General features: G+C 42.6%; 1 protein-coding gene across 2 annotated transcripts in view; it reads left to right on the top strand.

The window, feature by feature from the left end:
• The first annotated feature begins 655 nt into the window (after positions 1 to 655).
• Positions 656 to 27275, top strand: part of LOC109895521 (guanine nucleotide-binding protein G(i) subunit alpha-2) — a 104154-nt gene continuing 77534 nt past the window's right edge. The window contains exon 1 of one of the 2 annotated variants that reach the window (XM_020489245.2): positions 656 to 1710. In XM_020489245.2, the coding sequence (XP_020344834.1) occupies positions 1593 to 1710 (118 nt within the window). In that variant the 5' untranslated portion in view covers positions 656 to 1592. Of the gene's footprint in view, positions 1711 to 13423; positions 13804 to 27275 lie in introns of those variants that run through there. The other variant, XM_020489252.2, reaches the window with a different exon arrangement.

The following is a 27275-nucleotide window of genomic DNA, read 5'->3' as shown; positions in this document are numbered from 1 at the left end:
TGCTCTCAGTGTAACGGTTCTCCTCGTCATCTGAGAAAGAGTAGTCAAGATCGGTCAGAACGTGACACTCAGTCATGTATTAAATGTTTTCATTTACAGTACCAGTCAAAAGTTTGGACACACCTGTTCATTCAAGGGTTTTACTTTATTTTTTAAAATTTTCTGCATTGTAGAATAATAGTGAAGATATCAAAACTATGAGATAACACATAGGGAATCATGTAGTAACCAAAAAAGTGTTAAACAAATCTAAATCTGTTCACACCGCTACCACCCAGAAGGCGAGGTCAGTACAGGTGCATCAAAGCTGGGACTGGGAGACTGAAAAAAGCTTCTATCTCAAGGCCACCAGACTGCTAAACAGCAATCACTAACTCAGAGAGGCTGCTGCCCACATTGAGACCCAGTCACTGGCCACTTTAATCATTTGATAACTAGTCACTTTATACAATGCACTCTAAATAATGTAACTTTAATAATGTTTACATATCTTAACATTACTCATATCACATGTATATACTGTATTTTATACCATTTATTGCACCTTGCCTATGCCGCTCAGCCATTGCTCATCCATATACTTACATGTACATATTCTCATTCACCCCTTTAGATTTGTGTGTATTAGGTAGTTGTAGGGGAATTGTTAGATATTACTGCACTGTCGGAACTACAAGCACAAGCATTTCGCTACACTCCATTAACATCTGCTAACCACGTGTATGTGACAAATAAAATGTGATTTGATTTGAACGCAGGAGTGAGACTACAATTTCAGGGAAACACTACATTTTCCATGAAGCAAAGTCTGTGGGCGTTTTTCGCAACGGGCTGGCACTGCTAAATTGGGAGCATAGGGGATTGGGAGGTGACAGAACTGTCTTCGTTTTGTCGGCCAGACTGAGGAACTTCACGCTGTTACGGGTGTGGCTTTGTACGTGATAAATCTTTACGAAGAGAAGAATGCATAACGGCACTCACACACTTAACGACTAAATTAAACACAGAGGAAGAAGAGAAAATAGAATAGCTTCTTCACAGTGGGTATGTGAATTTTGGATACATTGCAAGTTGGCAACGGAATCCATCTGCTCTGCCGTCTTCACAGCTGGAATACTTTTTACTGAAGTTCCGTGGGCCCATTTCCTTGCGTTGTAACCTGCGAGGCTGATCTTGAAAAGTGAACTTGACTGATTGTATTGACGGGCCTCAAAATAAATTGTTGTTACTCAAATAGTGTCCGCGTAATGACAGACAAATTACTTTTCCGTATTGGCTTGGATAGCATGTCACTAGGGTTGAAAAAATAGGCGTCAAATTTGGCTTTGGAATATTAAAAACGAGTAAACATCTGGAATAGAACTGAATTGGGACTAAATCGAATAAAGTATTTGTTTGCTGGTTTGTGGACGAATCAAACTTATATCCCAGTCGTTTTTCTCAAAGGGGAAGTTTAATCTCTCAACCTCACAACACTGTTCTGGGAACGCTTTTTTTTTTTTACGCTCCCAGGCATACAGTCCTAAATAGGCAACATTTTTTTGTGTGATATTGTCCGAAAAACAGCAGTCCTGAAGCGTGCACTTGGAACCATGGGGTGCACAGTGAGTCAGGAAGATAAAGCTGCACAAGAGCGGTCCAAAATGATTGACAAAAACCTTCGAGAAGATGGGGAGAAGGCGGCGAGAGAAGTGAAACTGCTCCTGTTGGGTATGTACCATCAAGCACTCTATTCTAATGTCTGAATCCAATCGATGTAGAATCGCATGAACACTTGCTACATTGTATGCAGTTACGGTGTTGTGAGCTGGCGATATTTTAATTTAATTGTAATTTTGCGACGTAACGGGCGTTGATTAGTCTCAACCCAATCATAAGCCTCAGTTTGACTGTTGCCTAGGTTCGGGTTTTCGAGACTAGGCATCATGATACATAGAGGACATTTTCGTGGTAAAGCTTTGAGGTCCAGAGTGTGCGCGGAGGACTAGGCCATGTATCCTGCGACGCTACCGAATCTCTCTCATTAACCATGTTGATGTACAGCTAGTTACATAGCCGCGTTTTTGTCTAATTTCATAGAAGGTTCTCTAGCCTCCAGTGCGCAACTGGAACAGAGTAGGCTAGTCAGAACCAGTAAACACAAATTTGAGCCCGCGCTCCTCCTGCTGTCATACATTAGGGGAATGCCTCACCACCAGAATTTTCTCAACTCTTCAAGTATTCGAAATAGAAAAGTCGTGCGATGACAGCAAGTTATGTCAAGGTTTTATTACAGTCAAGTAGCAGACCGTAAAATCTAACATAAAATGACACCAACACCAACAATCTAGTGGTTTCTAAATGATACCAGCATAATGTAGCCTTTAGGCCCATGCCTGAAAGGCTGTAGACTGTTAAGTGATTGATAATTCTAAGGTCTGAACATGTCAAGTATAATGAAATACTTAACTTGCAAGCCTTACCCAATAGTGCAGTATTCAGTATCAAAATACCATAACTCATAACTCATTTAAAAAAAAAGTAGATACAATTCAAAACTGAAATGTGAGCTACAGTGTATACAGTGCCAGTACCACATTTACAATGTGCAGGGATACTTTAACTCAAATACTGCAGTATGTAAATGTAGGCAGAGATTAGGAGAAATTGAATGGTAGCAGGATAAATAATAATATTGTAAGCTAAGGGAATATTTCTGATTTACTTTGATTGCTCTTCAGCTGTGCCTACTAATGATAACTACCTCATGGATGTAATGGGTTCTTCAGACCTCTCCAAGCAATGGCAGATCATTCACGGCATGTGTCAATGTAGGTCCTAATCGATAATGATTAACCGCAAGCAATAGACTCTGGCTTACAGTTTTGCAGTCTGTGAAGTGCTCACTATGTTAGAGAATTGAAACATTACAAATATCTTTGGTTGGCTCCATTTTATTCTGTTGTCTGTACTCTGGATCTGTTCATTTTGCCCTTCTAACTCAGAACACCCCCACTTGTTGCAATCAGTGTAAATCTCAAGGTTGCGTCAAAGCCGATTTGATAGTGACTTTGGTTAGTCAGGTTCTTCGGTAATACCAGCATGTACAAAAACGAGCTGTTTCCACCTTCGGGCACTGTAATAAAGTTTAATTAACGTGGTGTAAGTGTGTGTGTTTGCACTGTCAACTGAACTGAGTGTGACGGAGTAGGGACTGTCATGACAGACAGTCATTTGGATCCTCTGATTCTAGTGCCATGACTTCTCTGCCAGTTTAATTTTTTGACTGAGGTCATATCATAGCCACCCTCTTAACCCCCCCATGCTGAACAGTGACAGTGAAGTCTTGCTTCATGTGCACTTTGCTCCCATTCTCTGTATTGTTTTGACAGAAGCACAGGGCTCCTGTTAGGAATATGTTGGAGCCCAAACAGGCAGCCAAAGCATGTGCTTGAGCCAAAACCAAATACTCTGTTAATGTCCTGACGAATGGTGATCGGCGTGAGCGTCAGAAAATAAGCTTATGACTCTAAATGCTTCCTGAGAACTGAAAGGTGAGGTAAGAGGGAATCCTGGCATTACCTCGAAAATAATGACGTTACATTGATTTTAGAGCGTTTTATTGGAAATTCCAAAGCCGAAAAGGGTAAACGTTCAATTGCCAAAACATTGCCAATATTCCATTGTCTCTGATAAGGTCCACATTGGGTAGACAACAATAGAAAAATAGGTGATGATAAATAAAATACTTCAGTTATGTATATTACTTAGTTTTTATTTGATTACTTTAAGGAATGAAAAATAAAGTAATCATCTCATACAGTGGGGCAAAAAGTATTTAGTCAGCCACCAATTGTGCAAGTTCTCCCACTTAAAAAGATGAGCGAGGCCTGTACGTTTCATCATAGGTACACTTCAACTATGACAGACAAAATGAGAAAAAAAAATCCAGAAAATCACATTGTAGGATTTGTAATGAATTTATTTGCAAATTATGGTGGAAAATAAGTATTTGGTCACCTACAAACAAGCAAGATTTCTGGCTCTCACAGACCTGTAACTTCTTCAAGAGGCTCCTCTGTCCTCCACTAGTTACCTTTATTAATGGCACCTGTTTGAACTTGTTATCAGTATAAAAGACACCTGTCCATAACCTCAAACAGTCACACTCCAAACTCTACTATGGCCAAGACCAAAGAGCTGTCAAAGGACACCAGAAACAAAATTGTAGACCTAAACTCAGTTTCACAATTCCTGAAATGTAATCCTAATAAAAATCCCTGTCTTAGGTCAGTTAGGATCACCACTTTATTTTAAGATTGTGAAATGTCAGAATAATAGGAGATAATTATTTGTTTCAGCTTTTTTTTTTCATGACATCTCCAGTGGGTCAGAAGTTTACATACACTCATTTAGTATTTGATAGCATTGCCTTTTAAATTGTTTAATTTGGGTCAAATGTTTCAGGTATCCACTAAGTTGGGTGAATTTTGGCCCATTCCTCCTGACAGAGCTGGTGTAACTGAGTCAGGTTTGTAGGCCTCCTTGCTCGCACACGCTTTTTCAGTTCTCCCCACAAATTGTCTATAAGGATTGAGGTCAGGGCTTTGTGATGGCCACTCCAATACCTTGACTTCCTTAAGCCATTTTGCCACAACTTTGGAAGTATGCTTGGAGTCATTGTCCATTTGGAAGACCCATTTTGCGACCAAGCTTTAACTTGCTGACTGATGTCTTGATGTTGCTTCAATATATCCACATAATTTTCCATCCTCGTGATGCCATCTATTTTGTGGAGTGCACCAGTCCCTCCTGCGGCAAAGCTCCCCCACAACATGACGCTGCCACCCCGTGCTTCACGGTTGGGATGGTGTTCGGCTTGCAAGCCTCCCACTTTTTTCCCTCCAAACATAATGATGGTCATTATGGCCAAACAGTTCTATTTTTGTTTCATCAGACCAGAGGACATTTCTCCAAAAAGTACATCTTTGTCTCCATGTGCAGTTGCAAACCGTAGCCTGGCTTTTTTTATTGAGGTTTCAGAGCAGTGGCTTTTTCCTTGCTGAGCGGCCTTTCAGGTTATGTCGATATAGGACTTGTTTTACTGTGGATATAGATACTTTGGTACCAGTTTCCTCCAGCTTCTTCACAGGGTCCTTTGCTGTTGTTCCGGGATTGATTTGCACTTTTCACACAAAAGTACGTTCATCTCTAGGAGACAGAATGCATCTCCTTCCTGAGCGGTATGACGGCTGCGTGGTCCAATGGTGTTTATTGATTGTACAGAAGAAAGTGGTACCTTCAGACGTTTGGACATTTCTCCCAAGGATGAACCAGACTTGTAGAGGTCTACAATTGTTTTTGAGGTGTTGGGTGATTTCTTTTGATTTCCCCCATGATGTCAAGCAAAGAGGCACTGAGTTTGAAGGTAGCCCTTGAAATACATCCACATGTACACCTCCAATTGACTCAAATGATGTGAATTAGCCTATCAGAAGCTTCTAAAGCCATGACATTTGCTATTTCCTGAGGACATTTTTGGATTAAATGCTGCATTGCCCCTACAAAGCGTTATCAGATTGAATCCAGGCTTTGGACTCTCTTCCATCAGGTCCAGTGACCCATATTTGGGATTAAGTCCGACATAGCATTCTTCCTCTACAGCTAGAATGCATGTTTGAATTAACAATCAGACTAGTTTTTATTTGACACTGTAAACATTGCCTTTGTTAAAAGCATTAACCAAGGTTTAAAGGTAAAGTCTGAGCTGACATATGCAGTGTTTTCCGTGAATGCTATCTATGTGAAAGCGGGAACTTTGCCCTTAAAAGGTGCATCGCCGAAAAAGTGCAATCGAATTGAAACTCAGCCCTAAAATGAATAAGGCTGCATTATCTTTATTCAAGGTGTATCACTGGAGTAGTTTGCAGGATAAAGTGTGTTGGATCAGTTCTTGACAGGTTCCAATCACACATTCCGTCCTTGGCTTGGACTTGTAAACTAAAGTCAGTGTGACATCCTCTCAGAAGTGCAACATCTCACCTCTTCCTAGAAGCCCTTTTAGGTCTCTTATTTGGTGCTGTGGTAACCTGCAGAAAGCTGAGAAAAGCCTTACCACTATATCCTGTTGGCTTGACGAAGCCAAGGAGAAACCTCCTCCCGCCTGTTTGTCCGTGATAAGTTTCTTCTGAACTATTTCCCCCCCCCCCCCACGACCAGATGCTATTTTTGGACCTGTGGCAGATAGAAGGGAATGATGGATCTCTTTTCTCCCTGAACCAGGAGTTGGGGCTGAACCAGGAGTTGGGGCTGAACCAGGAGTTGGGGCTGAACCAGGAGTTGGGGCTGAACCAGGAGTTGGGGCTGAACCAGGAGTTGGGGCTGAACCAGGAGTTGGGGCTGAACCAGGAGTTGGGGCTGAACCAGGAGTTGGGGCTGAACCAGGAGTTGGGGCTGAACCAGGAGTTGGGGCTGAACCAGGAGTTGGGGCTGAACCAGGAGTTGGGGCTGAACCAGGAGTTGGGGCTGAACCAGGAGTTGGGGCTGAACCAGGAGTTGGGGAATGCTAAAAGGACAAATACTACGTTATTCAGAACCTCAGCTGGGTGTTTGTAGCTAGAGTAATTTATTGCAATATATTGAGTTTATCCCTCAAAGACTCCAGTGTTCAATAACAGGAAGCACACATTCAATGACTTCCCTTCAGGTTTTGGGCTTTGATTGACATTTAATCTCCTACCCCCAGCAGCTTGAGCATCTGTGAATTCTGTCACAATTTATTTTTTATGTTCTTCGATTATTTGTATTTTTTTGGTTTGTTATTGACTTTTTTAACCTCCCATTTTCAGTTAAGCTGGGATGGAAATTTCCCTTGGCAGCGTCTTCCTCTCCTTTAAACTGTGTGAGAGTGGCAGCTCGGTTTGTGTGAACATGTCTGAACAGTTCACAGGCTTTGCTTAAGACACACACACACTTTTTCTCTCTCACGCTCTATATATATATATTATATATGAACACATTGCTTATAGGCATGCCTTGCATTTATGTAAATACAGACGCATGCTTTCATGGCCACACGATACGCGGGCAAGGCAATGTAAGTGCTGTTATGTCTAAGCAAGGTTATTTAATGTCTGAAAGTGTGCACTGTGTACATCCACGTTCCTCCCCTGCTGTCTGCTTGACAGGGATGAGGTGATTTTAAGGAAGCAAGGCGGAAACAAAGGACGGCTTCTTCACAGGACATGACTAGATTTTTTTATTGGACTATGGCTGAGGAATGCTGATCACGGTCTCGGGGGATGAAACCTTGTCTATTTTAAGTTGGGAGGAAACAACTGATATGGCAGCCCTGTTATTTATTTCCATTGGTAATGAAACTATAGGAGTACTCTTTTATGACATGACATGCAGCACATGTACTTCATTGTGTTACAGCAAACCATTAGGACTGAAACCTAACTCGCCCAGACTTTTTGTGCTTCCAGGCCAAATGTATCAGGCATTCTGTTCTGTGTGAGTGCACTGGTGACATGACTCAATTTATGATGCAGCTCATTCACATTTGAGAGGTCTTGATTGAAATAGAAAAGGAGAGCTTTCAGAAAAGCCTTTTTTTTTTTTTGCGTGAGTATGCGTCAGTGTTGAGGCATACTTTGACACACCACTGTTGCTGCTCTAGAAAGAGGGACTGCTGACGTAGGATCACTTCAAGCAGCAATTACTTCTCACCAGCCTAGACTCTCCTGCCCACAGACAGTGGGATTAACACAACACCAAATCAGCATTCATTCCTTCTTCCTCTTCTCTTTTTTTCTCTTTTTCTTCAGCTTTCCACAACATCTGAGGCCCTAAAGAATGGACCTGTCTTCTGTCCCCCTCCCTGGATGTGGGGCTCAGGGCAACCTAGAGGAAATCGCTCAAGCCTATTACTGTTAATACAGTTGCCACCTCCCATAGACATGGCCTCTGAGTGCAGAAATCAATGCTAGCTAACTGATTTACAGATTGAGCTGCCATTTAAATGTAGGGAGATGAGCTGTCTGTGACCACCACCCAGGCACTCTCATATCTATCACTTGGGAAACACTACACACCAGCCAAGTACCACGTCTGATGCACATACCTCTCCTTTTCTGGGAGTGCTTTTCCGCACAGAACTCAACGTCAATTGTTATGGCTGTGTGTGTTCATTCTCTCTAAGAATACAGAAGAAAGCCGATGTTTGCTGAGCTAACTTGATTAGACAAACAGCTTTGACACATCTAAGCAGGCGATATCCTCCTGTAGCTTCATGGAGAACAAACGGCTGCCTTTATTTCTCTAATTGCCTTGATTTGAGTCTCTTCCAAACACTGTATTGATCACACTGAGAGGCTGTATTGACCTACCTGCTGGTGGTGAGCGTCGTCATCAACTGGAGCGAGGCCCAGACTGAAACCTGAGAAACAGCCATGGTGTGATCTTAAGACCAGAGTGCTAGAGCCTCTGAGGCATGGCTGCCGTCCTCACTTTGAACATAAACCTGCAGACACCTATTAGCTGTGTGTGTGTGGGTAGATTGGTTCTTCCTGGAAACCGGTTGTTTGTCAGACCTGGCTGCTTTTCTAACTGTTTCTTCACCAATATAACAATTGAGGACCAGTTGAGTTTTAGCTGAAGTATGTAGCCTACACTCTTTATTTAGTTGAGTGGAGTTTCCAGTAGCAGCCCACTCCAGAGTGGTGTGAAAGTAAGACACCATTCCAGAACTGTTGGGCTCCCGAGTGGCGCAGCAGTCCAAGGCACTGCATCTCAATGCTAAAGGTGACACTACAGGCCCTGGTTTGATTCCAGGCTGTATCACAAATGGCCATGATTGGGAGTCCCGTAGGGGGTCGCACAATTAATTGGCCCAGCATCGTTTGGCTTTGGGCGGATTAGGCCATCATTGTAAATAAGAATTTGTTCTTTAAATTAACTGACTTGCCTGGTTAAATAAAATGCAAACAAATGAAAGATGTTGAGTGTAGATGTCATGCTATAATAGCTACATGAGGAGACATGTTCTATAGCTACCTGTATGAGCCCTGCATAAACCAGGCTTAGTCCCCCTTATTACAGCTGGTAGCAGAGTTCTGTGGGCTGGAGGGTAATTACAGTACACTGATTACAGATGGAGCAGTAGTTCTGTAAGGAACAGAGTCGGTCTGACACTGTCTGCTGACATCAACAAACGTCCCTCTGTATGACTGCTGCTCCCAGCGACCCAGACATGACTGAGAACACACCCAGACATGACTGCGAGCACACCCAGACATGACTGCGAGCACACCCAGACATGACTGCGAGCACACCCAGACATGACTGCGAGCACACCCAGACATGACTGCGAGCACACCCAGACATGACTGCGAGCACACCCAGACATGACTGCGAGCACACCCAGACATGACTGCGAGCACACCCAGACATGACTGCGAGCACACCCAGACATGACAATAAAGATCTAGTGAAATCAGTCTAGTTTAAGGTTGTATTATTACTATTCACAGCCGGGTGTTGAAATGAGGACAAAGCTTTAGAGGAAGATCTGTTCAGCATGTTGGCTCCAGCGCATGTTTGAAGATGTGTTACTGTTTACAAGTAAGCTATATTTGCAGCGTTCCAGTTGTAGTGCCACCCATTTTGCAGTGAGACTTGGTGGTTATGAGATCATCTGTGCCAAGGGGGAGGTAAACATCCTGTAATTACAGTGTGAGTTGTGAGGATAAAGCCTGGTCCTGCAGACACTAGGTCTCCATGTGGGTCCACTAGGACCCTCCAACTAACAGCACTGATAACTGGATAGATACTCTGCTGTTGAATCCTCTCCTTTCCTCTGCTCCCTCCCTTCCTCTGACGTCCCTCTCTGCCTCAACATACACTGACAATATCTTCAATTCTCCCTGGTTGATTAATAAGAACACAAGAATATCATCCTGACGGTTTCAGTGATGAGAAAAGGCCATTGGGGCCCATTTGGGCTGTTTTTGTATCTGAACAAAAATATAAACGCAACATGTTAAGTGTATGTCCCATGTTTCATGAGTTGAAATTTAAAAAAATCCCAGAAATGTTCCATATGCACAAATAGCTTATTTTTATAATTTTGTGTACAAATTTATCCCTGTTAGTGAGCATTTCTCCTTTGCCAAGATAATACATCCACCTGACAGGTGTGGCATATCAAGAAGCTGATTAAACTGCATAATCATTACACAGGTGCACCTTACATTGGGGACAATAAAAGCCCACTTTTAAAATGTGTAGTTTAGTCACACAACACATTGCCCTAGATCTCTCAAGTGTTGAGGGAGTGTGCCATTGGCATGCTTACTGCAGGAATGTCCAACAGAGCTGTTGCCGGAGAATTGACATTTCTCTACCATAAGTTTCTGCCAATGTTGTTTTAGAGAATTTGGCAGTACGTCCATCTGGCCTCACAACTGCAGACCACATGTAACCACGCCAGCCCAGGACCTCCGTATCCAGCTTCACCTGCAGGATTGTCTAAAGGGGTTTGGGGGGATGCTGAGGAGTATTCTGTCTGTAATAAAGCCCCTTTTGTAGGAAAAGAAAAGCATTGATTGGCTGGGCTTGGCTCCCCAGTTGGTGCACCCTACCTAGTCATGTGAAATCCATAGATTAGGGCCTAATTGATTTCCTTATGAACTGTAATATTTGAAATTGTTTCATATTGCCTTTTTATATTTTTGTTTGTTGTATGTAAAGATGTGTCAGCAGTAGCTGTACTAAACACACACACACCCAGACAGCCCTGTGCTGTGTTCTGCTGAGCTAGGCTCTGCTCTGGTCTGGTCACGCTGTGGTGTGAGAGGCAGGGACAGGGCTCATTTGGCTGTGCCGTTTACCTCTGCTCTCCCACAAAGAGATGTTAAAGTGGGCACTGCTGCATGTTAGTTAGTCTGCAGATGAGCCTGTACAGCAGTATAGGAACTGTTGACTCATTACAAAAGTGTGTTTTTTGCTTGGCCCATAGGCAACAATCTACCAAAGGTCTACTTTGCTCCACTGTTCTGTCATGTGGCCCCAGGACAAGAGAAGTCTTTGTCTGTTCCAGATATAGCCCTGGTTGCCTTGCCTGCCACCATACACTAGCCTGACCCTTTCAATCTCTGGACCACTCTGAAATCACAACAGATTTGCCAACGGCTACAAACCCCTATTGAATCCTGAGTCCACAACCTCTTAAAGGCGTCCTCATGCTTCCCAGCCAAAAGAGTTCAGGAAGAGTTTGTGCATATATTATGACATTTTGTCATGTCTTTTGTTCGTTTCGGGCACACAATGTTTTCTGAAGGCAAACAGAAGTAGGTAGCCGAAGTCTACGCAACTTCCGTTGGTGATTGGTCAACAGAGGGGTCCTTCAATAATGTCTTTGTTGTCATTCAACGAGAGATGGCTCAGTTTCATCCATTTTTTAAATATTTTTTTATTGCCAAATACTGGACTGAACATCTCAGTTAGATGTAAAATTGTGCGACTAAGATCTCCTCTGCAAAAACATCAAAACGAATGACAGATTTCTTTGATTAACTGGGACTATTTTGTGGAAGTGTATATTGGCTGCAGCCTCTTGAAATGCACAAACAGTCCTGTTGCTGCTGCTTTTTCTAGTTCTCCAAACGAAGGTCTTAAGGGACTATGCATGTAATCTCTCCTCTCTCACAGCACCCCTCCGCACCATCATGACAACTCCCTCCATCCCCTCTCCTCAAAAAATACACTATGATTAATGATAACTTGGCTATATACACAGGGTACCAGTGCAGGGGTATGAGGTAATGTAGGTAGATATGTACATGGAACTAGGAATAAAGTGGCAGATAGTTAACAGTAGCAGCAGTGTATGTGATGAGTCAAAGGTTAGGGAAAAAGGATTAATGCAGATAGTCCGGGTAGCTATTTGGTAAACTATTTAACTAACTATTTAGCAGTCTTCTGACTTGGGTAGAAGCTGTTCAGTGTCCTGTTGGTTCCAGACTTGCTACATTGGTACTGCTTGCCGTGTGGTAGCAGAGAGAACAGTCTATGACCTTGATTGGCTGGAGTCTTTGAACATTCCTAGGGCCTTCTGTCTGACACCAACTGGTATAGAGGTCCTGGATGGAAGGGAGCGCGACCCCAGTGATGTACTGGGCCATACGCAATACCCTCTGTAGCACCTTGCGATCAGATGCTAAGCAGTTGCCATACCAGGCTGTTATGCAGCCAAGATGCTCTGTGGTGCAGCTGTAGAACTTTTGTGGATCTGCATGACCATGCCACATTACTTTCGACCTCCTGAAGGGAACATGGCATTGTCTTCATGACTGTGTTGGTGTGTTTGGACCATGATAGATTCTTAGTGATGTGGACCCCGAGAAACGTTATGCTCCCGCTCCACTACAGCCCCGTCAATGTGATGGTGTGCTCGGCTCTCTGTTTCCTGCTGTCCATGATCACCTTTGTTTTGCTGACGTTGAGGGAGAGGTTGTGTGTGTTAGCACCACAATGCCAGGTCTCCTACCTCCTCCCTATAGGCTGTCATTGTTTTGGCCTACCACCGTCGTGCTGTTGGCAAACTTAACGATGGTGTTGGAGTCGTGCACAGACAAGTAGTCATGGGTGTACTCCCAGTTCACCCATGACTACAAGGGGACTAAGCACTCGCCCCTGAGGGGCCCTCCTTGTTGAGGGTCAACGTGTTGAATGTGTTGTTGCCTACCCTTACCACCGGGGGAATTGCGTCCGTAATTCTAGGATCCAGTTGCAGAGGGACGTGTTCAGACCCAGGGACCTTAGCTTAGTGATGAGCTTGGAGGGCACTATGGTGTTGAACACTGAGCTGTAGTCAATGAACAGCATTCTCACGTAGGTGTTCCTTTTGTCCAAGTAGGAAAGGGCACTTGAGTCATCTGTGGATCTGTTGTAGCTGTTTTCATGGCTACAAATGTGAGTGCTACTGAGCGGTAGTCATTTAAACAGGTTACATATGTGTTCTTGGGCACAGGGACTATGGTGGTCTGCTTGACGCATGTAGGTATTACAAACTGGGTCAGGGAGAGATTGAAAATGTCAGTGAACACACTTGGAGGGGATAGGATAAAAGGAGAGAAGGGCAGTGAGGGAGAGGAGGCTGGATGATGAGAATAGAGAAGGGCTATGACAGGAGGATAGTATCTCTGTGGTGAGGTGTCAGTGCTCCTGTGTATAGCGCCCGGGGTTGAGCTGTTTAATCAGCAGGGTGGCTTTGCCAAACCACAGCCCTCACTGCTGCCATTGTTCACGGCTCAGCCCTAATCTGATCTTCTCAAGTGTCGTATTCCCCCCCCCCCCCCTTCAATACAATAATTGAGACGTGTGTGTGTGTGTCAGAGGGAGGGGAAGTTAAAGTAGCCGCCAGAGCAGAGAGTGACGCTCACTCTTAGACGATCTCAAATTATTTGAAGCATCTCTTGCTGTGTGTATTTCTGTTCTTTCCGCTCGGTCTTGGTGGGTACCAGCGTGATATGAGGTTTCTTATAGGTTCATATCTCTAACAAAGGAAAGGAAGAACGTAGGGTGGCACTGGTAATGTGCTGATAATCACTGTCCTCGTCCTGTTACTTTTCACTCCTCAACCCTCCCAGAGGGAGCATTTTTTTATGTATCTGGTGGAATAACTTAAGCCCCACACCTAACCTGAACCTTGATACAACTGAGCCATCTACGGTACACTACTGCTCTGAGAAGTCTTTTGATCAGCTATAACCCATGGCCAGGGCCTAGTATGACTGTTTTATAAGGACTTTTCCTGGTCAGGTAAGTGTTATGGGGACAACTTTCTCAGTTCCTGCATTTGAAAAAACTATACAAAGATCAGCTTTATTGCAGATTGTAGCTTCTATCAATGTAATTGTCTGCGTCATTTCCAATCCCCCATATTGTTTTTGGTAAATATATATTTTCCTTTATATTCCCCTAATTGGAGTAAACTAATGGACAACAGAAGTTAGGCTTCTACTTCCAGGTTATACATTTTATGGACACAGCATATTTAACTTTTTAAACTAATTTGTCCCACCCTTCAGCTCCCCTCAACCCCTCCCATCCATCTCTGAACACCATCCAGTTTCTATTATCCATAATAAAGAGAGCTTTCTTGACTTTAGACTCCTGTGGACTCTAGTTTTATCTTACCTTGATTATTGTCCAGTCATATGGTAAAGTGCTGCAAAGAAAGACCTAGTTAAACTGCAGCTGTTCCAGGACAAAGTGGCTCGTCGTTGTAATCAGAGGGCTGATATTAATACTATTCATACCAGTATCTCTTGGCTGAAAGTTGAGGAAAGACTGAGTCACTTGTTTTTATAAAAAATGTGTTGTGGAAATTCCAAATTGTTTGCATAGCACACACTTACCCCACCAGACATGCCACCAGGGGTCTTTTCACAGTCCCCAGGTCCAGAACAAATTCAAGGAAACGTACAGTATTATGCAGAGCCATGAGTGCATGAAATTACCTACTATCTTATATAGCGCAAGTGAACAGCAAACCTGGTTTCCAAAAACAAATTAAGCACCACAAGGCACAATGCTTCTCCCCATGTGACCTACTTGTGTGTAAAGTATGTACTGACATGCATGTGGTAGATGCGCGCACACACACACTACATGTTAATGTTTTTAAATGTATTTCAATTGTAAATATTTTTTCTTTGTCTGGACCCCAGTAAGACTAGCTGTCACCATTGGCGTCGGTTAATGGGGATCCTAATAAATCAAAGTATTCTTGATCGATTTGACTATGACTTTTCAAATCACCCAGCAGTGCTATTTGTAGAGTCGGTGGGAATAGCTTGGATATCTGCGGGAGGTATGCCTGGACTGCAGCAGGCCAGGGTGCCTAGGTGTTAATGTTGTGACAGCTGGCCCGTCAAGACAGTAATTGATAGGTCAATTTGTTTTGACAGTGCAGTCCTTTTGCAGGAGATCCTGTCTGGCAACTGGACCAATATGGACCAGTGGAAATGGGACAGGGACTAAATTAGCCACTCATCATTCATACCTTTCCTTCCAGCTCATATTAACCAGAATAATCATGTTATTTCTACTGGCTGGTATTCTATCCTTTAATGTAACTGACATCTCACTTTCTTTGGTTTAGAAAACCATATAGGACATTGGTGCTGTTGGGCTCTTGTGAAAAACTCATACTCTATGAGCACCGCTGCCAAATGACCTAATCATTTTAAATATTCCCCCGATGCTCCAAAAGGCTGCAAGAAATCAAATTGAGGGCACAAAATTGGACTTTGTTAGAAAATCCCATGTTTAAATTTCAATGTGGAAATTATTTAATTGAAACTATTCACAGCTCCCCTCACTGTATTAAGATCCTCCCTGGATAGATAACAATTTTACGGTTGTAGAATTAGTCGTGCAAAGATGGAGTAAATGAAGCCCCAAACTTGATGACTGCGTGGGACTGATTTTCTTCATCCCGCTGGCTTTCTGGCCGACTCCTACCCGCAAGAACTTGTCCCGAACCCGACCGCAGTCCCACAATGTTATTTTAGGTGTATGTGATGCAGCACGCTTGCCAGCCATGGTCCCAGCAATTTTGCACCCTATAGGCAATATCAGAATGGGCAAAAATAACCTACGAAATTGGGTAAATTACCAGAGATTCTCATGTGGTCTATTTTTTTTATATTCGGCTATCGGTATTACTGGGCCATAGGCCTATCAGCCAATAGGCTAGATATCATTTCAAGAGCGTGTTGTTGGAGAGAGCAGACACTTGCACTTTCTCTTGAGCTACATTTTGCATATAGGATATAGCCTACCTTTTTAGGAGCAGGACGGTTTGCAGGCAGAGACATATGTAATCAATATTTATTAAAAAGGTAAGCGCAAGGCTCGCTCACCTGCTCCTAAAAGGTGTACCGTTTTTAATTTATCAAACATTTGTATTGCCCCTTGACTAACATTGGTTGAGCGCCCTCCACTTCTTTCCATTATCAATATTTACTTACACACACTGTAGTAAACTATAGCCTAATGTTTAAGTTAATTTATTGGAAAGATGACTATGACGTGCATAGGCAGTCTACCGTTTCATTTTGACCACATATACCGATACTGAAGGTGTACTTTAACTCGCATGCCCAACTAGGTGAGGAACTTGAAGCAGCGAGTGCCGAGTGTGTGAATAATGCAATGGAGGTGCTTTTTAATACAATAAGTAGGCTAACATGTAGTCTACAAAGCAGAAGGATTAATGCTTGTGGGAATGCAGCCCTCTAGCCCAAGCCATCACTATGTATCAGCACATCTTTTCAGAACATTCTCTTTTTCTGTCTGTCTTCACTCACATGGAAGCGTTTTGTTAACTCTTAAGGTTAAAATGACTGCCTAGTGCAGATGTTGATAAAAAAAACACTGCTATATCACCTAATTATTCATCTCAAGTAGTGAGCTTCCTCTACTTTTTTTGTATTACGTTCAATCCACCTTCAAGGCTTTTGACTCTCTCTGTTCCACACAAGCTTTTAAATGCTCTTGCCTATAGCCGTGCCTTTCTTTTGTTTGAATTTGTTGCTGCTGTCGGAACAGATGATGTCATTTCCTGCACCCCCCCCCCCCCCCCCCCATGTGTTACTTCCTCCTTCGGCTGGCTGCAGTTACAAGTAAAACAGAAGTAGATGCTTATCCTTTGTTCGGCTGGCTCAGGAAACCAGCACACCCATCCTGTGTCAGTTGGCTGAGCCATGCACAGCTACAGGCCGACTCCAACTGACAGACACAACTAAAACTCACGTAAAACACCCAATGACTGCTGTCTATCCAGTCTGAATCAGCTGGCTGTCTTAGTGTCTGTTTAGTAGTTTTTCTTATCTTTTGGAGTAGACCCACATTTGACGTTGATGTTAACCCAAAACATCTTCCTCTTCTCTGTAACATGTGTATGTGTGCATTACTCTGGGTCACTGACCAGACCACAGCTGGATAACATTTTTGACTTAAACTTTGCTAAACTGTTAACTTTGCGTTCACAGATTCTCTGGCCCCTGACACTGATTGTTTCTCAATGCCTCCATGTGCTCACTCATGATTCATGAACTGTCATTTATAGCCAGGGCTGTGGGAAGTACTGTGTGTATACAGTATAGGATTCTCCAGTAATTTGTGTGATTTGGTTTACTAGAATTTCGGGTAAAGCTGGGTGTGAATCAGAATGGTGGGTTTCCTGGGAAAACAGATTTGCTCTTGGGAACTGAATCGCACCGGGTGCTATACATCATTTTTCATGGATTTGCCATTTAAAAGTTACAAGTTCCCCTTTTGTATAGGACCTAGCATGATGTTGGCAATTGTTCAATCCTCTATTTGACAAGTGAGAATTCTGCTAACAACTCCTCTACTGCGCATTATTGAGCCTTAGTCTTCAGTTTGTTGAATGAAAACTCCCCCCGGGCTATTAAGGATTTTGGAAAGAATGTGTGGACCATAATGAGTTTTTGTACTTTGGTGTGCTATTTTGTTTTCCACCCCATAAAAACAGCTCTTGAAACAGCAAGGAGCTGTGTGTGAGGCCCCATGCTGGGCCTGCTGCCCCATTTGGCCCAGCCCAGAGAATGTGTAGTGCTAAAGCAGGTGTGTGAGGGAGATTGAGATTTGAGGGGGTTGGATGGCACTCTGACAGTGACTGATCCAGAGAGTCTAAACTCCACATTTTCTGCTTGTACCCCAGACTTCACTTTACACGCAGCAAACAGAGCTGCAGAAAAGTGTAAGTCTCTGAAGTGTGTGTTAGTGTGTTATTATGCCTATTATATTTCCCTAGTGTACCACACACACCATTTTGTTGGCAGAAAATGTGTAAGTTGGGGCGGCAGGGTAGCCTAGTGGTTAGTGCGTTGGACTAGTAACCGGAAGGTTGTGAGTTCAAACCCCCGAGCTGACAAGGTACAAATCTGTCGTTCTGCCCCTGAACAGGCAGTTAACCCACTGTTCCCAGGCCGTCATTGAAAATAAGAATGTGTTCTTAACTGACTTGCCTGGTTAAATAAAGGTAAAAAAAAATATAAAAAAAATTATAAAAAAATAAAAGTGGGGTATAAAGAGATTTTAAGGGGCAGTGTTGCTGATTATTCTGCATTGAGTTTTTGTGGAGTGAAGAGGTAGAAAATGCTGACGCTGCTCCTAGGTCTGAATAGCACCGTTATCGACCCGAATGATGTCTTCTCAGAGGAAGGCTTCAATCAGCCAACCTGGCAAGCAGGAGGCTACAGGCACTCTGCCACCACAGCTGTGTGTGTGTGCCCTGAGGTCCCAGGATGACCCCGCTAGCGCCATAAACTGGACTAGAGCGGCCTCACCCAACTCCATGTCAGCGTGGCCTTTTTCAAGTGTGTGTGTGTGTGTGTGCTCATAAAAAGACATTGAAGCACACAGAAGAGGGGTTTATGGGTAGTGTCTCCTCTTTGATCTCAGCCCCACCTAGAGAATACCCTGAAACCTGAACAAACCCTGGCTGAGCCCCTGTTCTATTGTGAGGCCCCAGGTTAAACTGAAACCTAACCCAATTCTCATTAGCCACGGATGGGAGGTGAAGGGGTCAGAACTGAGATTGACTCAGAGCACAGATCACTACTCGTCCTTGCTTCCTTCAAAACAGCTACTGTTTTCCCACTATGCCTCATTCTTAAAAGTAGCTATTTGAATGTGGACTCTGACCTCTGAACTTGCTTTTCCTCTTTTTATCCAGATGTGGATGTTTCAGGACTGCGACCCATGACCTTCCTCTCTACATCTCACTCGTTATACTCTTAAGAGTTGACTAGGAGTATTACCATTTGAGTTAGTCTCTTCTCCGGGGTTAGGAAACCTCTTACTACACATTGCATAACCGGCTATAACCATAACCTTCTAATTTTTAAGTAATTATTTTCCCAAGGACAGCAGAGTTCAAGGCAGTTTGAACTGATGGTGTCGTAATTCCATGGTAACAGAATTTAAGCTGAGACTCAACAAAAACAAAAGCGAAAAATTCAATAAGAGAGCAGAGTGCCACTGTATATGCCATAGTGATGCAGGCAGGATGCTGGTTTTACAGTGTTGGTGTACAGCAGTAGCTCTAAAACAGTCATTATGGCAAAGCAGGAGTAATTGAGATAATTGCACAGTGAAGTGTGGCCCCGCCGGTCTGCTTGGCTGGCTGGTCGGGATAGGTGACTGACTGGTCGGGATAGGTGACTGACTGGTCGGGATAGGTGACTGACTGGTCGGGATAGGTGACTGACTGGTCGGGATAGGTGACTGACTGGTCGGGAAAGCTGTGTACTATGTATCACAGAGCCTTGTCATTCACTGAACTTTTCACCCTTTGACCCTGGTGGCTTGACCCTGAGGCCGTCAGCCAATTCGAGGTGACGGTATGGACAACACTGTACAATGATGGTGGTGATTTCACTGAAGCCGAAATGAGTGGAAGATGTGTTTAGAACACTTAAAGCACTCACAGAGATAATCACTGTGCTCAGTCACTCAATAGTGGAACACTGGGGCCTTCTCTCATGCATTGTCTAACAACCCTCTATTGAGCCATGCCAGCCAGGCCCTCTATTGAGCCATGCCAGCCAGGCCCTTTATTGAGCCATGCCAGCCAGGCCTTGTTGTTCATCTGATACTGATGTATGGTGAAGACTTCAGTGAGTTGAAACAGGGGGAGTATTATTCCTGACACACCATCCATCCTATGTCTATTTTAACAGCTTATGTAAGGTGTGTAGACTTGAAAACACTTACAATTCTCAGTCACGTCAAAGAACATGGAGAAAAGCCCACAGAACTTCAGGCAGAGTTGGTGTGTGTGTGTATATATATATATCAGAGAAAGAGAGTGGTAGAAATAAGAGTGTAGTGTAATGGTGGGCCATTAGATCCTGTTTAGAAAGCTGCACCATCATACTCATTCTAACCATCGTACTCATTCTAACTTTAAATGATGCTATCGCTGTCTATACATAGAGCTCTGTCTCTGTAACTTAAGGTAATTTACAGTTTTCACCACTGTTTGGCTGAGAAGAAACGGTATTCAGACCCCTTCACTTTTTCTGCATTTTGTTATGTTAGTCTTATTCTAAAATGTATTTAAATAACAATTTTCCCTCTTCAATCCTACATCCCATACCCCATAATGACAAAGCAAAAAAAACTTTTTAAAACATTTTTGCAAATGTTTTTAATGCAAACTGAAGTACATTATTTACATAAGTATTCAGACACTTTGCTACGAGACTTGAAATTGAGCTCGGGTGCATCCTGTTTCCGTTGATCTTTGTTTCTACAACTTGATTGGAGCCCACCTGTGTCAAATTCAATTGTTGGACATGTATAGACAGGCCTTTCCAAATCAAGGTCCCACAATGTCATAGCAAAAACCAAGCCATGAGGTCAAGGGAATCTTTCGTGGAGCTCAGACAGGATTGTCGGCAGAGATCTGGGGAAGGGTACCAAAAAATGTCTGCAGCATTGGCCTCCATTAAATGGAAGATGTTTGGAAACACCAGGACTCTTCGTCAGGGAGGTGACCAAGAACCCAATGGTCACTGACGTGGCTCCAGAGTTCCTCTATATTTATTTTATTGACCCTTTACTTAACTAGGCAAGTCAGTTAAGAACAAAGTCTTATTTTCAATGATGGCCTGCCTTGTTGAGGGGCCGAACGACAGGTTTTTACCTTGTCAGCAAGGGGATTCGATCTTTCAACCTTTCGGTTACTAGTCCAACGCTCCTACCACTAGGCTACCCTGCCTCTAATGAACTGCTGCATCCAACTCTGGGTCCTCATGAGAGCCAGTTTCATCATAGTGCTTGATGTTTTTTTGCGACTGCACTTGAAGAAATGTTCAAAGTTATTGAAATGTTCCATATTGACTGACCTTCATGTCTTAACCTCTCCAGGGAAAATGCAAAGCGCCAAATTCAAATGAATTACTATAAAAATCAAACTTTCATTAAATCACACATGTAAGATAGCAAATTAAAGCTACACTTGTTGCGAATCCAGCCAACATGTCAGATTTCAAAGAAGGCTTTTCGGCGAAAGCAAACGATGCTATTATCTGAGGATAGCACCTCTGTAAAGAAAGAGAAAGTATATTTCAACCCTGCAGGCGGGACACAAAAATAAAAATATAATTCACCTTTGACGAGCTTCTTTTGTTGGCACTCCAATATGTCCCATAAACATCACAAATGGTCGCTCTCTGGTCACGCACCTCTAACTAACAGTACACTTCAAGTGACCCTTGTTCAAGATGGCCGTACTTCATTACACAAAAGAAAAACCTCAACCAATTTCTAAAGACTGTTGACATCCAGTGGAAGCGATAGGAACTGCAAGAACGTCCCTTAGAAATCTGGATTTCCAATGATTTCCAGATTTCCAAATCTGAATGGTTTGTCCTCGGGGTTTCACCTGCTAAATAAGTTCTGTTATACTCACAAACATGATTCAAACAGTTTTTGAAACTTCAGAGTGTTTTAAAAAAAAATCCAAATCTACTAATAATATGCATATCTTCTGGGGATGAGTAGCAGGCAGTTGAATTTGGTGAAAATACTGCCCCGTCACCAAGAAGTTAAAGTAATGTACTGCCGTTTCTCTTTGCTTATTTGAGCTGTTCTTGCCATAATATGGACTTGGTCCTTTACCAAATAGCCCTATACCCCCCCCACCTTGTAACAACACACCAGATTGGCTCAAAAGCATGAAGGAAAGAAATTCCACAAATTAACTTAAAGGCACACCTGTTCATTTCAATGCATGCCAGGTGACTACCTCATGAAGGTGGCTGACAGAATGCCAAGAGTGTTCAAAGCTGTCATCAAGGCAAAGGGTGGCTATTTGAAGAATCTCAAATAAAATAGATTTTGATTTGTTTAACACTTTTTTTTTTTGTTACTACATGATTCCATGTGTGTTAATTCATAGTTTGTCTTCGCTATTATTCTACAATGTAGAAAAAAATAATGAAAAACCCTTGAATGAGTAGGGGTTCTAAAAATTGACCGGTAGTGTAAATATAAAATATTACATTTACATTAAGTATTCAGACCCTTTACTCAGTACATTGTTGGCAGCAATAACAGCCTTGTCTTCTTGGGTATGACGCTACAGGCTTGGCACACCTGTATTTGGGCAGTTTCTCATTCTTCTCTGTCAATCCTCTCAAGCTCTGTCAGGGTTTTGTGTTCAGGCTGGGCCACTGAAGGACATTCAGAGACTTGTCCCAAAGCCACTCCGACGTTGTTTTTGCTGTGTGCTTAGTCATTGTCCCGTTGGAAGGTGAAACTTCGCCCCAGTCCGAGGTCCTGAACGCTCTTGGGGCAGGTTTTCGTCAAGGATCGCTGTACTTTGTGCCATTCATCTTTCCCTCAATCCTGACTATTTTCACAGTCCGCCACCACCATGCTTCGCCATAGGGATGGTGCCAGGTTTCCTCCAGACATGACACTTGGCATTCAAGCCAAAGAGTTCAATCTTGGTCTCATCAGACCAGAGAATCTTGTTTCTGGGGGAGGCAGGTAGACTAGTGGTTAGACCATTGGACTAGTAACCGGAAGGTTGCAGGATCAAATCCCCGAGCTAAGAAGGTAAAAATCTGTCATTCTGCCCCTGAACAATATGATTCCATATGTGTGTTTTGATGTCTTCACTATTATTCTACAATGTAGAAAACATGAAAAATAAAGAAACACACCTACTCGTTCAAGGGTTAACTTTTGACCGGTAGTGTACATTTGCAAAAATGTTAACTTGTTTTTCCTTTGTCATTTTGGGGTATTGTGTGTTGATTTGATGAGGGGAGGAAAAAACAATTGAATCAATTTTAGAATAAGGCTGTAACGTAACAACGTTTGGAAAAAGTCAAGGGGTCTGAATGCTTTATATACAGTGCTTTTGGAAATTAATCTGTGCATTTGAACAACAGCATAAATACACCACCATTTCACTTTTGGATAAAAAACAAACAAATTACCACTGCTGCACATGCTGTCACTGTTTTAAACAGGTTAGATTATACTATTTAGAACAAGCAGTCAGCTCATGTGCGAACGAGTGCACCAGGGAACATGTAAACTCATTATCTAACTAGGGATAGCTAGCTGACATGTCACAAAGCTTGATGCGCTAGCCAGTTAACTTTCCTTCTGATATAACTTCATATTTCTGAGTTAGTCAGTACTGTATTAGTATGGAAAGACTTGAAATTGGCATGGGAGCTAGCTAGCAGGCTACCAGCTAGCTAACTGCTTATCAAAGGTAGGAAACTGGTTTATTTGAACAAAAAATGTTTCTCAAAATTACTGTAGCTGGCCAGTTAATTTAATCATGCTTTGTGATTCACAAGGCTCCCATGACTGTAATGAGTTATTTATTTACAAGTTACTTTGCTTTAGTGCCGTCTGTACCTGAGAGCAGATCTCGTCTCACGTGCCAGAGACTCATTGGATTGGAGACTAGAGCAGACTTGGAAGTCCCCCCCAGGATAGTCCATTTTACTATGTGCTGTTTATAATTTATCCTCTGAAGTTCCTTCCCCAAAACAAATAGCTGGCAAAACAATCCAAGCAATGTTTGCATGGCCTACGTGGTTGCTGGCAGTGACTGAGGGGCAGAGTTGCAACTGAACAGTTTGTTTTGAACAATATATGTGACTCGCCACCTGGATTCAGTCTTGTGTTGCAAAATTGAAATGGTGTTTTTAAAAATATTTAAATAGAAGTATAGACTCAGAGCTACACAATGGTATATCATACACTGCATTTGACGAACAATGGGAAAGTAATTCTGCTTTGGAAGTTGATCAATTTGTAAACTCACTTTGCTTTTTCTCCTTTGAATGTTCTTTTGAGTGAAGAGCTCTTTGTCTACACCCATTCAACATTGTTCACAGCCTCTTAAGCTTTAGCCCCAACCATCTTATTTCGCCCTCGGCACGTTCAGAGCGCTTGATGCTCTGGCCGATTTGTTTACCTATGGATGACAAACAGCCTAACCAGCTCTGCTGGCATCCATTTCATTATGCTTTTTTGCAGACGTTTACTGACACCTGCCATATTCAACGGGTGTTGTACACATGTCGGATAACATTAGCTAAAGAGCCAGCCAGCTAAGTTTGGCTAGTTAAACAACAAAGAACAGAGTGCCAACAATGCCTGACATTTGGCTATAACTAGAAAAGCAAATGCCTCTGGGAAACAAATAATGACCTCCACTAAGGTTAACTAGCTAGCTAACAGGTAACTTTAGTTTAAGACATGTAGTTAGCTAGCTAGGTAAACAATGAACCTAGCTAGGTAAATGTTAAAGATCACACACGTAATGTTAGCTAACGAGCCAGCCAGTTAGTTAGCTAGTTAAACAACAATGAACAACGTGCCAACAATGCCACAGTGCTGGGAGCTAACCAACCAGGTACTGTTAGCTAGCTAAACATTAGGATCTAACTAGCAAAGCAAACAGCTCTGGGAAACAAATCATGTCAGCTAGGGAGCCAGCCAGCTAACATTAGCTAGCTAACAGTACCCTTTAGCTTGAAATGAAACAACTTTCTGTCAATTTGAAATGTGTAATATCTGAAAATGTAGCTAGCTGTCTCAACTGTATACATCATCATGCATGTCTCCATGTCAGGAATGCCATACCACTGTTGCCCTGAGTTTGAAGATGTAATCCGGAGATAGAGATGGAGAACTCCTCTAACAATCATACTATAATTCCACTGATTTCGTCAACTGTGCTATGGCATTCCTGACACTGAGACGCTTCCATCATGCATGATATAGAGTTGAAGTCGGAAGTTTACATACACTTTAGTCAAATACATACGTATTTAACAGTTCCTGACATTAAATCCTAGTAAAAATTCCCTTTCTTAGGTCAGTTAGGGGCACCACTTTATTTTAAGAATGTGAAATGTCAGAATAATAGTAGTGATTTATTTCAACTTTTATTTCTTTCATCACATTCCCAGTGGTCAGAAGATTACATACACTCCATTAGTATTTGGTACATTTGCCTTTTAAATCGTTTGACTCGGGTCAAACATTTCAGGTAGCCTTCCACAAGCTTCCCACAATAAGTTGGGTGAATTTTGGCCCATTCCTCCTGACAGTGCTGGTGTAACTGAGTCAGGTTTGTAGGCCTCCTTGCTCGCACATGCTTTTTCAATTCTGCCCACAAATTGTCTATAGGATTGAGGTCAGGGCTTTGTGATGGCCACTCCAGTACCTTGACTTTGTCCTTTTTTGCCACAACTTTGGAAGTATGCTTGGGGTCATTGTCCATTTGGAAGACCCATTTGCGACCAAGCTTTAACTTGCTGACTGACACACAATTTCCCTTCCTCATAGTGCCATCTATTTTGTGAAGTGCACCAGTCTCTCCTGCAGAAAAGCATCCCCACAACATGACGCTGCCACCCCCCGTGCTTCACGGTTGGGATGGTGTTCTTCGGTTTGCAAGCCTCCCCCTTTTTCCTCCAAACATAACGATGGTCATTATGGCCAAACCGTTCTGTTTTTGTTTCATCAGCCCAGAGGACATTTCTCCAAAAAGTATGATCTTTATCCCCATGTGCAGTTGCAAACCGTAGTCTGGCTTTTTTTATTGCAGTTTTGGAGCAGTGGCTTCTTCCTTGCTGAGCGGCCTTTCAGGTTATGTTGATATAGGACTCGTTTTACTGTAGATAGAAATACTTTGGTACCAGTTTCCTCCAGCATCTTCAAGGTTGTTTTGCTGCTGTTCTGGGATTGATGTGCACTTTTCACACAAGTACGTTCATCTCTAGGAGACAGAACACGTCTCCTTCCTGAGCGGTATGACGGCTGCATGGTCCCATGGTGTTTATACTTGCGTACTATTGTTTGTACAGATGAACGTGGTACCTTCAGGCATTTGGAAATTGCTTCCAAGGATGAACCAGACTTGTGGAGGTCTACAATTTCTGGGGTCTTGGCTGATTTCTTTTGAATTTCCAATGATGTCAAGCAAAGAAGCACCGAGTTTGAAGGTAGGCCTTGAAATACATCCACAGGTACACCTCCAATTGACTCAAATGATGTCAATTAGCCTATCAGAAGCTTCTAAAGCCATGACATAATTTTCAGGAATTTGCCAAGCTGTGAAAGGTACAGTCAACTTTGGTGTATGTAAACCTTTGACCCACTGGAATTGTGATACATAGATTATTTCACTTAAGTCTGTAAATAATTTTTGGAAAATAATATATGTATCATGCACAAAGTCGATGTCCTAACCGACTTGCCAAAACTGTAGTTTGTTAACAAGACATTTTTGGAGTGGTTGAAGAATAGGTCGTCGTCATTAAAACTCAAGTGTATGGAAACATCTGACGTCAACTGTATACAGGTAAGATTGATTGCTAAATTTTCAGATATTACACGTTTCTAATTTCAGAACTTGATCCTCCAGAAAGTGTAGAGTAACACTTATGCAGCTCCACTACACAATACATTTTTAAAAATGCCACGTTCGACAGGATTACCAACAGATTGACGAGCTCAAATAACTAAAAGCCTTCAATATGGCAGACCAATCCGAACTCCTCTCTCGACATGTCCAGCCCCCTCATGATCTTAGCCAATCATGGCTATAGTGAAGGTTGATAGCTTTTTCTGTGGCTTAACCAACAAGGCTCGTATTTTTAACAATTTTATTCGTATTTACAGATGGCATTTGAAAGTTCACATGTTTAAGAAGGCATTTCTGCCCAAAAACTAATTTCGATTAAAAAAATATAATTTCACATATGCCTAGTTTCCTGAATCGGGTCACTTTTTATTATTTAAAACCGCAAACAGTTTGAGGGCCAATCACAAGCAGGGCGCCACCCATAACATGCTCAGGAGTTGCTTGGTCATCACTTAGAACTTTGTCTCTTCTGGACTTGGTCTCTGTCCATCTCATGAACCTAACAAGCATGGCAATTTTAAGGATGTCTAGCGTGCTCTCCTCACCTGACTCCATCTGTCTGGATCTGACAAGGGACTCTGCTAACCTGCCATTTGAATAATTTACCTTTTTAATTGGTGTTTTAATTTGGAGCAGCTCCATCTGCTACACTTAAGTCACGTTTAATAGCCGCCGTCCGTCCGTCTGTACACAAACACACACAGGTATGTTTGGCTTTGTATTAGTTCCTAATTTGTGTGCAGACTCAGCATGACTAATGGAAGTACATTCCTGTTCGAGTTCC

Source organism: Oncorhynchus kisutch, linkage group LG1 (genome assembly GCF_002021735.2).
Source record: "Oncorhynchus kisutch isolate 150728-3 linkage group LG1, Okis_V2, whole genome shotgun sequence".
Taxonomy (NCBI): Eukaryota; Metazoa; Chordata; class Actinopteri; order Salmoniformes; family Salmonidae; genus Oncorhynchus; species Oncorhynchus kisutch.
The sequence above is the reverse complement of the archived record's forward strand: the minus strand, read 5'-3'. Positions and strand labels throughout refer to the sequence as shown.